At 38.9% G+C, this 15,327-nt stretch overlaps 1 protein-coding gene across 1 annotated transcript in view; it reads left to right on the top strand.

Annotated features, from left to right (window-relative positions):
- Positions 1-15,327, top strand: part of LOC121341910 (VPS10 domain-containing receptor SorCS1-like) — a 256,711-nt gene that overhangs the window by 158,828 nt on the left and 82,556 nt on the right. Inside the window, exon 5 of the mRNA XM_041415866.1 lies at positions 10,200-10,273. Coding sequence (XP_041271800.1) covers positions 10,200-10,273 — 74 coding nt within the window. The remainder of the gene's footprint in view (positions 1-10,199; positions 10,274-15,327) is intronic.

Raw genomic sequence — 15,327 nt, 5'->3', positions numbered from 1 at the left:
CTGCTGACAGACCAGTCCCTAATTCAGTCATGGCTTTTTCCTGCCAGTCTTGAGAAAAAAAAAAGCAGCAAACCATCTGCTGCCTGCACTAATTGCTTCATGATTGCATTAATTGTTCTGGCTGAAAGTACAGTTGTTACATGGCTGATTCTCACCGCATAATTGCAGAAGTACTGCATGCTTCTCCATTTTCTGCATAAAGGAGTTGCAAATCAGAAGGAAACTCCAGACACAGTAAAGCAGTTCTTGTGAGGCAGAGGCTTTTTGGAGGTCTTGTACATGTAAGCTCTCACGGGTTTAATCAGCTTGCTTGTAGAATGAGGGGTTGTATTTTATGGGAGTATTACTTATGTATTACTGTGTAATCTTCAAAAGTGGTTTGCTGTGTAATCAGACCGTGGAATAGAAGAGCCTCTAGTTCATGTGGAGACATCTTCTGCTATTCAGATGGGTCAGGCACACAGAGGAGTGGTTTGTAATCAGCCAGGAATAACAGAGCTATTTGGGGAGATGAAATAAAGGTGAAATTGGGAAACACAAGTCAGACAGGCAAAATGCAGAGTCGTAATTGCCCAGCTCAGGAATAAATGCACAAAGGCACTCAAGTACTGAAAGGCAGCAATAGAGGCTGAAAAGCAGGTTTAAAACTGAGTTATTGTTGTTGCTGCTTCACTCTCATTTTAAAGTAACTCTTGAAAAGCGAGGCACCCCAAATTAAAGGAGCCCTGTCAGCATAGCACTGGTAAATTAAGAGGTTTATGTTTTGGCTTTTTTTTCTTTCTTTATTCATTTTGGTCTTTTCCAAATGTCTGGTTCCATCTGCCTACCTTTTTTTACTATGTGTATCATGCTGAAAATTAATGTTAGGGACTGATACTTCTAAAGTGCTGAAATTTGGCAAATCAGGATTCTGATACTTTTGGGACAACATATTTTCTGACATCAAACCGTATCATCTTCTTCATTTTCCTGAATTAAAGGATGTCCACTCCTCATGCATGTAAGTGGAAGAGAAAGGTATTCTTATATTTGGGATAACAGAGAAACCACTTAGAGAAGAGATACTGATTCATATGGCCACAGGATGTCTGTGAGAGAGCAGGCCAGCACTTAAAAGTACCTTCAACCCCGTCTATCCATGTGTTTTGGTCCAATGCATGTGTCTGACAGTGGAGTATCTGCCATAGATGTAGCCAGAATTCACTCTTCAAGATGTGATGGGCTACTCTGATTACACTCTGTAATTTTAAAACCTTTCATTTCACTGTATTAGGTTCTTTTGAGGGGGTATCTGCTTGGAAAAGGATCACACTGAGATGCTCCAGGGGTTCCTTTCAATATAAATTATTCTTTTTCTATTTACACACTCTTTGTTTCAATGGTAACAGTAATTTGTTACTTAGACCAGAGAAGCTAAAATGAAATCCAGATTAATTTTCTCAGAAGTTGCATCATAGGTAAAAACAAAAAAATAAAAAAAAAAAAATCCCCAACAAAACAACAAACAAAAACCAACCAAAAGAAACCTAATGAAACAACATCAACAAATAAAAACAAACAAACAAAACCCCCCCAAAAAAACCAACCAAACAAAAAAAACCACAAAAAACCCACCCCAAAAACCCAACAAAAAATACCAAAAGCCTGTTACCATCAAATGACCTCTTTTTTTTTTTTTTTTTTTTTCTACACTGCTGACAGCAGTGGTGACAAGAATTCAGAGGACTATTCACTTGGGCTAATGTTAGCTGAGGGAGGCTAATCCCATCTAAAATTAATGGAGAGGAAAAAAGCTTCTCTAGAGTGGTAAGCATTAGCCACTTTGAATCATCCTCTGGAAAAGCCTATCTCTTTTGACAGACTGTGGACACAACCAGGGAACCAGTTTGCATAAAGCTAACATTAGCCTGTGTGAATAACTCCCCCTTTCCCTGTGGCATCACTCCTGCAACAGCCTACACTGTTTTTGTTAATATTTGGGGCACCACTAAGAGTCCAAGCCAGTTTTCCAGCAGACCTGGTACTCTTTGATGCACATTGTTGAAGATGGATAAAGTAACAAGTAATTTCCATATTAAAAGTTGTTTGCCTGAGCTTTTGCAGCGTTGCACTTTCTGCTTGATCTTAGATATCTCTTCTGGTTACCAGCACTTAGGGGATGCATAGGGCCTTCCTCAGGAAGGCCTTGTGAATGCTGCTCCCTGTTTTTAAGGCATTCCATGTGGTTATGTTTTTAAGCAAGTGATGCACAGAAATACCCTCGTGTAGCTAGGGCTGTGTGTGAGGACTCAAAGCACAGATACCTGTTAGGCATCACGGGTGATAACACATCTTGCACATAACCCTTTGCAAATATCCCTTGCTTTCTCTAAGCAAATTGGTAAGTTTGGTGGCAGCCAGCATTCTGAAAATAAACAAGGAAGGGAGGGACCTCAAAAGAAGAATAATGATGCCAGGTTATATCTTCTTTTTTTTTTTTTTTTTTTTCATTTTTAAATTGGCCATAAGCCATTGTAGAAAGTGTGTTGGAAAATACAGTTTCCTAGAGTACCCATCAGTCTTTTACAGACCTCACTAAGCATAACATGCTGGGATAACAATTTAAAATAGAGAATGGAATTGAAAGTGAATCTCTAATGTTGTTTCCTACTCTTAATAATAAAGAGGAAAAAGGAAAGAATCAACTAGCAGAGCCCAGTGGAAGATAGATTTCTGGGCCAGGAGTGTGATTAGTGAATCAGAAGGAAAGACTTTCAAGCAGTAATCACTGTGCTCTTCACCACTGACTCACTCATCTTTAGGCAAATCAATATATCCTTGCTTATCCATCTGTATAAACATCAGCTCTCTGTACCCTTAGAGAACTTGTTCTTTTTCTGGTTTAGGATCCTGGATACATACTTTTAGTTAAGGGATAGATCTGTTATTTTTCTGCAAGATTTTCTGTGTTCTGTATAGCTCCACTTTTCCTACTTCCATGAAAAAAAATTACTTTTTTCCATTCCATCAGAGTTGGATGGTACACTGGATTAGGAATGAAGACATGTGCTCCATACTGCTGGATGTGCTACTGACCTCTGTGGTGTTGAGCAACTCCTGTCACTTTTCTGTGCATGACTCACCTCTGTCTTCTCTTGCTCTGTTTCTGTCATTTGGTTGAGTGGAATCTCCAAAATGTCTCCAGTTTCTTATTATACAAAGTGCCTGTCAACACTGCATTCACTTGAAGCTGTAGGTTTTAATATAATGCAAATGATGAACAATAATTTGCTTTTAAATTTAAAGCTGTGCATGTGTGCATGAAAATTCTGACACTTTGCCCTAAATTCTGCTGTTGTAAGCCTTTTCTTTTCTGTTCTCATTCAAATACGGTGCATTTTTTAAACAAAAATGTGCTTATTTATTGCAGTTATCTAAGCAATTATGAATCTACTTACTAAATTTACAACACAGCAGAAAGCAAGTTCTGGGTACCCTGGTGCCTGTAGCAGAGATAGTATTTCTTAGTAGAGAAGGGATTTAACCTTGAGGACAACATACTAAGTGGAGTGGTAAATTCATCATCCCTTGGACTTGAGACTGAGTCTTTCCAAATGATACAATCTAGTTCAGCCATCAGTTGTTGGCCTGAATAATTCTCTCTGCTGCTTGAGTTACTGGTAAAGATGGTGCAGCATCTGTTAGGAGGAGAGCACACTGATGATATTAGAGTCTCCTTCTGTCTTTAATATATATATGCCAGTCAGAGTCCTTTAAATACCTCCTGGTAAAACATATGCTTCCTGTTGCTTTTTTAGCATATGAGCTGAATGAACTGGGGACATCATCCTAGTGCAGTTACTTGCAAACTGCCACAAAATCAGAATACTGTCTGGTGTGGCTCATAGCTGACAGTGAGTTATTGAGGTATAGGTGGGAAGAAAGCTGAGGGTCATCTTCAGGGTGCTTTGATGTGCTGAACATTCACAAAAGCAGTTGCTGTGTTATGGCCATACCGAACAGCTCTGCATGGCAGTAGCATGTGGTTCATCAGCAAAAGCAGCTGCAGAGCTGCAGACATCACTGGTGTTTGAGTGGTCTGTGAAGCAGTTGTCTGACAGCTTCATCACTCTGATGTGTTTCCATCAGCATTCAATAAACACCAATTATTGGTTACCCTTATTGATGGTTCTGCATGCATGATTAATGCATTGCCTGCAACTTAAAATGTTCAAAGCCTATGCAGCATCCTGTGAACTTTATTGCTTCAAGGATATTTAAGCTTCTTAACAGTGGAACTTAGAAATAGATCACAGATCTGGGAAGTAAATGAGTATCAGCCCTGTAGCCCATTTCTGTATGTTTTATTTTAGGAAAGAAATACCATAGATGATTTCAGATTCTTTTTTATACAAAACATGCTGTTCTGTTAAATGCAATTTAGAAGAGAAAAACCTGGTCCATAGTGTGATTCAGGGAATAGCAGCATACCTCCCAACCTTTGGCTGCTCTGAAGAAGAAATGCCCTGTGCAGCAATTTCTTTAGAAAATGTACTTTGTTTGATACCCAAGTAATCTGCACTGGATGCATGTGGGGTACATGTGTCCATCCAAATCCTTGTTCATTCCATTTCATTCCTATTTTGTGATGTCTCTTTGGCCACCATGGAAACTTCTCTCCCACTGTGATAATTTTTCATCCAACAGACAGAGTCAGGGATAAAGGGGTGTGCAAGACCATAAAGGACTATTGTTTATGCCTATATAAATATATTCAATCTGAAGTCCTTCTCTGATGCACTAACCCCACTTTTTCTGCAGACTGCATAGAAAGCAAAAGAAATTGCAAGAGAGATTTAAATTGGAGAAGTACATCACCAAATTGCAGCAATCCACTTGATGCCTTCCCTACTGTTCTTTGCTTTCCTGAGATTGTAGATCAGCTCAAAATATGGTCTTTCGCAGTTTAATAATACTTGAAAAATGCTCTTATGAACAATGAGGATGATGACTGAAACCTTGTAGAAGACTAGAATTTCTTCAAATGCACCTGCATTTGTAGTAGTAGTAAAAGTAGTAGTGGTAAAGTACAATTTATCAGCAATAAATTTATTCTGCATAAATGTATGAGAAGAAGAAGGACTTGCTGACATGTATTTCAAATACTGTTGTTGCATCTTCAGAAAAAAATTATCTTAATCCAGTTGGACTCTGTTATGTTTATAGTTAAAGCTAAACTGCTTTTGGGATGTTGCATTCCCTGGTGAATTTGAAATTTGAGGAAAAGAAAGATCTCTCAAAATATATATATGGTTCAACAGTGCAAAATCTGTGTCTGAATCAGAGTGCACTGGTGTTTGGAGGATTTTTGTATGTGAATAAATGGTGTGTGAAGGGGTGAGGGGCAAGCAGCATGAAGAGCATTAGTTTTAATCATCTCATAGAAACATGAGGAAGTGTAAGAGTCAAGAAGTCAGCATATGTGAAGAAAGTACCAGGAGCACTGGCTAGTAGAAACCTTCTCATGGAATTAGAGGTGAATTTGAATCAAACCCAGTGCTTTCAAAGCTATTCTGAGCTAGTTTTCCAGTTGCATCTGGGTTTTTTTAGGTCAATAAAGTAGTGTAGATTGATATTTTTTGGTCTGATCTGTGTCCAGGGAGAATGAGTTGAGAGTGCACGGAAACTAGAGGTGACAAAAAGAGCCTTTTCTTTTTTGAATGTTAGACCAAAGTTGGTAAACACAGTCAACTCAGACTCCATGCTGTATTCCATTACAACATGTTTAGGGGAAATCTCTAAAGTAAAAGAGAAATAATAGGAACTACTAGCGTTCTGAAAGTATTTCCCTAATGTCACTTCCAACATGCAATTTAAATCACCCTTTATTTAACCAGGTTTTGAATTTCTATGTGCATATTTTTTCTTGCATGAGATTAAGTCATTGTATAAAATTTAATATCCTCATCAGCATAGGAAGCACATGGAACTGCCACATGATTCAAGATCTGTATGTGGAGAAGAATCAGAATCAAATATTTAATCCAATTATTTTAAATGCTGAATGATGAAACATCATGGACCCTCAGGGTCAGTTGTATCTGCAGCAATCTCTAAAGGCACTAAAGTGAAGATGGAGGCACAAGACATTCCTCACACAACAGCTTTGGCTAGGAAAAGTAATTTGTTGAAAACAGAAGGGGCAATGGTAGGTCTTGACTGGCATAATGATCCTTTAGGTGGCATTATATCAGAATGGGTGGATCAAATAAAACCCAATTATTCTTAATGGAACATTTTGGAAAAAAATCATGTTTTCTCCCTATATTTCATAGAATTTAGTTGGGGTTTTTTTTATACTGTGAAATGCAAAAGAAAAAATGAGCCAAGTCTGAAGTTGGTGCTGGAAAGATGAGGAAATTAGAAGGGGAAAAGAATAATGCATGGCAACTGTATCCTGCTGTTACCTAGATATCCCACAGCATTTCAAGATGAAGCTTACACTATCCCTATGAAATACATGAGCAGCTCTTGGGCTTCTCATACAGGCTGGGAAACAAAAAATGAGGGAGGGGGAGTATCCTATCACGTCTGGTGTAGATAAGGAAAGAAGTTCAGTTGTCAGATGTCAGCTTTCCCTACCCCCAGAGACCGTGGTGTCGTGTTGTGAGAGGGCTGGGAATTGTCTCACCATTCAAAGGGTTTATTTGAATCCCTGCTCAGCCTCAGAAGGTATTTGTAACCTCAGAACAGCCTTTTCTTTTCTTTTCCTTTGCATTTCTTTTCTCTTATATAAATGAGGTAGGTGGTAGGTTTCTACTTCACAGACTATTAAGATTTAAAAAAGGAAAACAAAGCAAACCCAGACTGTTTAATGGTTGTTACACAATCTGCATATTACACAGGAAAAAAATGTAGATGAGAAGAAGCAAGAAGAGAATTATTCCTTGAGGAACAAGGGTCAAATCTGAGAGATCAATACAAGATTTGTACTTCATAACAGTTTTGTCTCCATGAAAACAGAAGTGTCAGCTTGGCCCTCTGATGAAAACATACAATAAAATTGTAATAGGTTCCTTTTCTATCTGTGCTCGAAAAATAAGTGTAGCAAAGAACATTCTCTAACTTCAGTCTAATAATGCAAATTGTCATCAGACAGCAGTGTTTGCCAAAGAAAACAAAATGTCATCTTTGAAGGGACTGCATGTACAAGGCTATCACAAGAAGTCCCAGGAGAGAGAGGGATTTTGTAACAAGAGCAAAATGCCATGCTGGGTTTAAAAATATCCATTCAAGCACTACAATTGCTAAAAGGGGAAAAATAATCCCAGCTGGATCATAACCGATGCTTGACAGAAACATAGCCTTCAAAGACTTCTTTTTTTTGGTCCAACTGAATTAACTAGGTTTAAAAATTAGTGATACTGAGAATAAAATATCTGAAAAAATCCTTACTGCAATTTTTTTTTTTTTGGGGGGTGGTGGTCATACATAAGGTGGGGAATTCCCCCTTTGTTAAAGATAACATTAGTGCTGCTTGCACTGCTGTGAGTCAGTAAAGGCCAAAGCTGGTGCTGAGATAATGGCAGAGGATGAAAAACCTTCTAATGTCTGGTTATGAAAGCGTCTTATCAAAGACAATGACAGCTCTGGAATGGGCTCCCAGGGAGCTGGTATTTCCCTTTGAGGGCTGTTGCCTTTTCTCACATGCTGTCTCCAGCTCACTGGGCACTGGCTTCTAATTTAACAGTCCAGCCCTCACAGTAGAATTGCTGGATCAATTTCCTACCTTTGAAACAGACTTAGAAACTCTTGCATTTCTCCACTTCTTTGCCTGAATCACGTCTTCCTCAGGGCACAGATCAGGAGAAAGCAGGGCTGTCTGGGTGCTGTGCAGCATCACAGCCTGTGCAGTTGTGGGGGAGTTGAAGGATGCCCCAGGTCAAGGTCCCTCTGGAGGAAGAGCTGTGCTGGAAGAGCCAGAGGGGAGCTGTGGCCCCGGAGCTGTCTAGCACTGGGCACTGCAGGCGGGGAGGAGGGTGCTGCACCTGCACAGAGAAAGCTTTTGCAGGCTGTGATTAATTCATTCTGGGCACCATTGCTGTCACCAGCAAATTCAGAGAGAGAATAACCTGCTTATTAGGGAATGACAACTTATTAGTTGTGTTCAGGGAAACCACAGAGGAATGAGGGTGAAAGATAAAAAGTGGGAAAACAAGATTCAACATGATGACTTCAGCTGTCAGACCATCAGTGTCCCTGGAAAGCTTGCATCCTGTTTATCCCTGGTCTGGAAATACAGAGGTATTTACTGAGTTTGGATTGCTCCCTGTTCTTAAAGGTTCACATGAGGTTTTTAAACTTAGATTACTGTATGTCAAAGGCAACACTTAGCAGACAAGTACTTCAACATGAAAATAAAAACTTTGACATCAGTGAGATAATAGATAACAGCAATAGCTTATTGTTATCCTGTTTATGTTTGCTGCAATTATAAAAAACAGGTCTAGAAATGGATTTTGAATATGTAGGAGGGAAAATACTTCCTGTAAGGTAAAGTTCTTGAATAGATGACCTTAAATCACTTCAAAAAGTGGTTGTTCAATGTTCCAAAAGATTTTATTTAATTTCCAAATAGAAAAGTGTTCCTTTGTTATACTTAGCATTTCCTAAAGTTTCAAATAAAAATGTATCTATAATCTTCTACTTAAGGAAAAATAACACTCACTGAAGTTTAAAAATTGGATGCACTTCTAGCCACAGAAGTAAGCTGTTTTCCCCTCTTCTTACTCTTATCTTCTGTCTGTCCCTTCCACTTTTTCCCTCTCTCTTCTTTGACAGTGTTCAAGAGAAAGGGAGATTAAAGAGGTGAATTTTTACCTTTAATATTTCAAAGTAAATTTTAACACATGCCAGTCTACTCTTTAGTAAAAAGCTATTTCAATTAGTTTTTCCATGTTCTTAAAAGTTTTTTTTAACATAGGAAAGGTATGGATATTAAGTTTTGCATTTGGAATAAATATCCAAATAAGTAGACCTCAAAGTTTTTTTGCATCCCAGTCTCATAATTATTAAAATACATTCAAATTATCTTTTTGATGAAAGCAAAGATTTTAAAGCATCATTTTTTTCTTCTGGTATTCTCAAAGACATCCATTTTTCCTACCAATCCACTGCCACTTCATGTTCCAAAAAAATTTGCCATGGTTTGCACATAAAGATTCAGGTCATCTGCATTTTATGCAAAATCCTTTAAGAGTTGTCATGAAAAGAGTGATAGTAGTTCAAAAAACAATGTCCAACATCTTCCTTGACAGAAAAGGAGACTGACCAAGTCTACCAATCAAAGAAAGGAAGGGAAACAGGATGAATCTGCAAGAAGAGTGTAGGGCTGACTGCCTCTCAGTCCTTCCACATGATGAATTTGAAGCTAAATTAAGCAAAATAAATAGCAGAACCCAAGTGATCCTTCCCTCTGCTGGCCTTCTGAGAATTACTTGGTGGCAGCACTTAAGGAGAGCAGCTGTTCGTAAGTGCTCTGTAGTAGTAACATTTGTAAATCATTCCACAAAGACATGACAGAGGATTTTTAATACCTGTAACATGCCCTTTAGCTGACCTTTCTCAGGCTGGTTTGGTATTTATCATGGAAGGATTTTCTGAAATGATTGATGTATTTGGATATTGTTTGCATAACCAGACGAGGAGAAGGTGTCACATTGTTGGCAGGAGAAGGACAAGAGCAGAGGGAGGATCACACATTTCCTTGAAACAAGTAACTTTTGCTGTTTCAACTCATCCAGTCCTGCAAGGCAGGTCTAGACATGTTAGAACATTTTTTGGTGCCAGATTGACAAAACATCTAAGGATGGCACTGCTAATGGAAAAAAAATGTTCTTCTGAACATAATATTGAGGAAGGCAAGTGGGTGATGAATTTTCACTCAGGGCAGGTTGCTGGGTTTACCCATAAAGTGATCCCTCAGGATTTGTGATATGGGACACAACACCAGTTGTGTCCCATATCACAAATCTCAGTATTCTCTATGGCAACAAAAGATACCACAGACATGTTTCAGCTGCCCCAGGTGTGTCTTTTTGAGACTGGGATGAATAAAAGTCCAGGTCACTGTCTCAGAAGTGGTAAAAGGTTTTTCAGGTTAATTTATCTGGTATCTTTGTGTTTCACTGTGATTCGTGACTGTTTGTTTTTGTCCACAGTTATTCAGTTCTGTGGAGTTTGGCAGAAGATGGCTGCTTCTTCATGAGGGAGTTACACCCAACAGGTTCTACTGGTAAGAGCAAAACCCTCTTCCTGATTTCCTTGACACAACTTCCCCACACATACAGAGGTGTTGGAATGAAGTCTTGAAGGCAGTGTGGCTGAATACAGCCTGAACTTCTGATCTGTTGAGATGAATTTAGAACTGGTATGAAAGGGGAATTATTTATACAACATTGGAACGTGGGGTCTTTGATCTAAGAGTCATGCAGAACTGAAATATGCTGAATAATAGTCTGAAGAAAGCATTGATTTAGGGTGGGAGAGTGAAGAGTTCAGTCTGGTCCTGCTACAATTAAGGGACAAAGCCTGAGGTCTTGGAGGACACCAGCATTTCTGCCACAGATAGACATCCTCTAGTGGCTGGTGTTGTGCCTTTAATTACTGTTAGACCTGCTTAGTCCTTGAAAGTGAACATGTTTCCACTAGACAGAAATCAGTGTAACTTTGATTTATTTGGAAAACAAAGCTGAGAGTTAGAGACACTCAACTTTTTTTTCCCCTGCAGACATGGTTGTACAGTCCAAATCAAATATAAGGTTTTCTTGTGTTTTGGTATAAATCTGTGGGAATTCTCATAAATTCCTTATGGAGGCATTAGTCTGCCTGTGAGCAGAAATGGGCTTGTGTCCTGTGAATATGACTTTAGAAGAGAAGCTTTTGATAAAATAGTCATCTTGAAATTGGGAGGAACTGAACCAATGATTAAAATGAGACCAGCGTGGTAGTTTCTAAACTATAAATTTATGTCAAATCCACAGGTTTTGAACATAGCAAGATTCATGAGTGGTTCAGTCAAATATTTTCTTTTAATTTATAAAAGAAGGAATAGCTCTAGGTCACATTTACTTCCAAAGTTGAATTTATATTTGGTCTGCAAAGGATAGACAGAGATTTTGTTTGCTGCTTCTGCTTTTTAATCCTTTCTCAGAACCTGTGTTAGCTGAAGCTAATGCAAGCTAATTTCCATTTTAAACTCATTTCTATGGGAGTGTCTGTACAGACAGTCACATGTGTGTTTATATCACTATTTCTTTCCTGCAGGACTCATAACAGGGTCTCAAAATGTCAGATGCAAACACAGAGCTCTACACAACTTCTGGGGTTTTTTTCTGGGCTAATAAAAGCAGAAAGTAATAGAAATCTGGGTACCCTGTCATGGAGACATCCAACAAAATTGTAATTGCTGAAGGGTCTCAGGGGGCTGAAAGGACTGTCCCTGTTCCTGGATCTCCACGTCCTGTAGAGTACTCCAAGCCTTTTGAAGTTTCCTGTCATTGCTTACAGTTCTGTTTTATTGTGAAATGAGCTGCTGGATGCCTGCAATAAGAAAATGATGAAGTTATAATTTTCCCTTTCTGTGGAGCTCAAATTTGAAGGTCTCTTAAAACCTCACAAATAAGGGAACTTAGGCTTGGAGCTTCAAAGGCAAACAGCAAGTTAAAAATGAAAAAATGTTTCAACCACCCATCTAATTTCCCTACAGCCATTCACAAAACATGAAACTGCAAGCCTGTATTTTCACCTTGAACAGAATGCCCCTTGCATAACACATCTCAGTGTAAGCTAGACTACTTTTTCTGTCAAAAGTGAGAATAAGACAACTTGTGGATACACTGTTGCATCTCATTCTGGCATATTTATAATGACCCTAGGACAAAAGAATGATTTTAGCTGCAGTTCTGTGGACAATGTCAGTCTTCAAACACATCCACAGCAGAAAACAGCTGTGACTGTGTGATTGAGAACACCGCAGAGAGCAGCACTGGGCTTTTATATGCATTTCCATTTCCATTCTGTGCAGCCAGGTACTTGAGGATACAGCAGCGCTGAAATGCTGAATCAGAAGGGAAACCCTTTGCACTCAAGGCATGGTCACGGTTGGCAAGAGGGAGCTGAGGCCTAAGAGGGTGCAGAAGTACAGTTGAAATCCAGATTTCTGCAGCACCATCTCTGTAGCCAGTGCTGGTGTACAGGTTGGGTAAAGCCTTGCTCAGTGCCCCATGATTTGTTGTTGGTTGGGCTTTTAAAATTCATTATTATATATTTTGGCTTGTATGCAGAGTGTAATCAACCTGAAAAGCGAGAAGACTGACTTCATTATTCTTAAGAGCAGAAATAAATAGTGAAGTAAAATGTCCTGAAGTCACAACTTAGAGCAGAATATGGGGATACTCTCTCCTATTCCTGGTACTTTATGGCTTTGAAGGGATCAACCAGGACACAGCTGTACTGGGCAGAGAATGGGGGAAATATTCTGATATCTAAGGAAGGCTGAGGAGTTCCTTTAGTACAGATTACTTCCAGTACTCTCTAAACTAAGACTTCTCTAAAATTGGAAGACACAAAGCAAGGCCTCTGGCATCAGGCCTTCTTGAGGCTGCATTTAGTTGCACTGCTTGTTTTGACAGGGAACGTGCTCCTGGAAGACTTTAAAGACTTTTACATGGGTTTGAATGGTTGATGAAAGCAAAAGTGCATTTTCCTGATTGTTCACTGATATTTTCATTGCCATTTTAGCTTGTCATGTTGTCTTGTAAATAGCTTTTGGGTCACTCAAAAGTCTTGTGAATAAACTCCACTGAGCTAGTTTTAGTCTTGAGAAGGCTCTACCTGCAAAAACCATCAGAGAAGCTGTAGTGTCTTTTACAGCTGCATTTCTTGTATCTGTTGTCAAGAGAATTTTCTTCTTTATTTGTCTATTTTTGGCTGCTTTGTGAAACACCTCTTCCTCCTATCACTCCAGAGAAGTTTAAACCCCTGAAGAAAAACAGTCTGATGATGCTTACTACATAACTCTGAGAAAACACTCTGTAGACACAGCTCAGTTCCTTGTACCCACGTGTACTTTGTATTCTTGCACCCTCTGTTTCATAAAGAGGAGTCATTAATGTGGAAATAGAATGTCTTTTATTCAAAGCTCTTCTGTTCCCCCTTTTCATTCTTCCACCCGCAGCTCTAAGTGATGCCCTGACATCCACACTTGTGATGAAAGAGGTGTAGTGCCACTCTGTGAAAGGAGATATCAGGTGGGAGATGAGCAGATGAAGTCAAACCTTTAAAATGAGAGGTGACTGGAGACTTCTTGGCTTAAAAACGTCCATCAAAAACCAAAATAAAACAAATGTTGGAAAAAGAGATCTGTAATTTTCTACCTCATTAAAATATTGTTGGGACACACTTGTGGCTGGGCAGGCTTTAGTGATGGGCTGCTCTAGTGATGGGACACCTCTAATAATTTCTGTAATTTGGGTATCATCACATATCTGTTTGCATAATCTAGGGATGTGGAAGAGGTGTACTGAAGAAAATGTACTCCACTCAGAAAGCCAACAACATATTATGTGTCAGGTGGAGACTTGGAAGAATCCACACTGTGTACAAGCCCAAGGCACAGAAGTTCTGTACTGTATCAACAATTTTCATGTTTTTTATTATTTTTCCAGTAGCTTCTTGAGATTTTGCTATTAAATGTACTGTGACAGAAAAATGCATGGAAGTTATCAAGGTACTTTGTAATTCTGCAACTCTGTGCTCTGTGAAAATACCCTAATTGCTAGGAAGGAGTATTCTAAGCAATATTAATTCAGCAGTGTAATACAGAAACAAGTTAATATACATGGATTATTTCTGATAGCACAGTGTTTATAATGTAGTTGGCATTAGGGAAAGAGAATGCAGTAGATCCTCGTTAAAAGAGTTGGATAAAAATGCCTTATTTAAATACTTCTGAGTTTATTTTTTTGTGATGCTTGGTGATTTTTGGTATACATTCCTATTGTGGAATTTTGCTGGTGTAGATGCTGGTTTGTAGTGAATAGAAATGTGAACACAGTTGGTGAACCAGTTGCACTGGGAATTACATTGCTTTTTTCTTATTTAGAGTGGTTCAGTCATCTGGTCAAAGTTCAATAGTGATACTTTGTGACTTGCAAATCCAAACATCCATGGCCTGTATTTGCAGAAAAACTGCTCAAAGTGCATATAGTCCAATATGGCCAAGATATAAATGCAGACATCTGTTGGTCATTAAAAGCCAGGTTTTATTCTGGTCCTCAGATCAAGTCATGCCTTCCACCAGAAGTTATTTCCTGAAAGTCAGTAAGTCATTAGAGTTGGCCCTAAAAAAAGAAAGAAAAAAAAAAGTTTAAAATATCATTAAAATTTTTCAAAAGGTAATAGCTTTTAATCAAAATGAGACATTTTTCTGAAAAGATTCTCATCTAATTCTAATCAAAACTTAACCTTGAGAAACTTGGAGTGGGAGAGAAATAAAATCAAATAATAAAAGTGTCTTAAAAACTAACATAAAATGAAGAATAGAAAAGCCCAACTAGTAAATTAGATCATCAGGTTACAATCATTATCTCTATCAGTGGTATTGATTTTATTTTTTTACTTGAGTGTTGCACCCAGACAAGCAAGCAGGAGAAATACAAAAATAATAGCACTCTATACTTCAAGAAGATTAGAAGGCTGTAATAAGAAGAGGCCTGGAGCACCTCTCCTGTGAGGCTGAGAGACCTGGAGATGTTCAGGCTGGAGAAGAGAAGGCTCTGGGGAGACCTGAGAGCACCTTCCAGTGCCTGAAAAGGGCCACAAGAGAGCTGGAGAGGGTCTTTTGCCAAGGGCATGGAGTGATTAGTCTAGGGGTAATGGCTTCAGGATGAAAAAGAGCAAGTCTAGATTAGCTATTACGAGGAAATTCTATACTTTTGGGGTGGTGGGGTGTCGGCACAGGCTGCCCAGAGAAGCTGTGGAAGTTGGAAGTGTTGAAGGCCAAGTTGGATGGGGCTTTGAGCAACCTGATTTGTGGAGGCTGTCCCTGCCCCTGACAGGAGAACTGGAACTAGAGATGATCTTTAGGATGCAATCCAACCCACATGATTTATGATTTCCAGCAGCATCACATGTCCACGATGTTAATGATCCCCTGAAGAAATTAAAGGAGATATGTCAGTTTGATAAGAGATGTTGCTAGATCTCCACTTATGTTTTTTCTGAGTATGAGCAGGAGAAAATGGAGGCAAACACTCTAAAAGAGTAAGCCAACGAAAATTTTCAATC

The sequence above is a fragment of the Onychostruthus taczanowskii genome, unplaced genomic scaffold, assembly GCF_017590055.1.
Source record: "Onychostruthus taczanowskii isolate IOZ18803 unplaced genomic scaffold, ASM1759005v1 scaffold5, whole genome shotgun sequence".
Taxonomy (NCBI): domain Eukaryota; kingdom Metazoa; phylum Chordata; class Aves; order Passeriformes; family Passeridae; genus Onychostruthus; species Onychostruthus taczanowskii.
The sequence above is the reverse complement of the archived record's forward strand: the minus strand, read 5'-3'. Positions and strand labels throughout refer to the sequence as shown.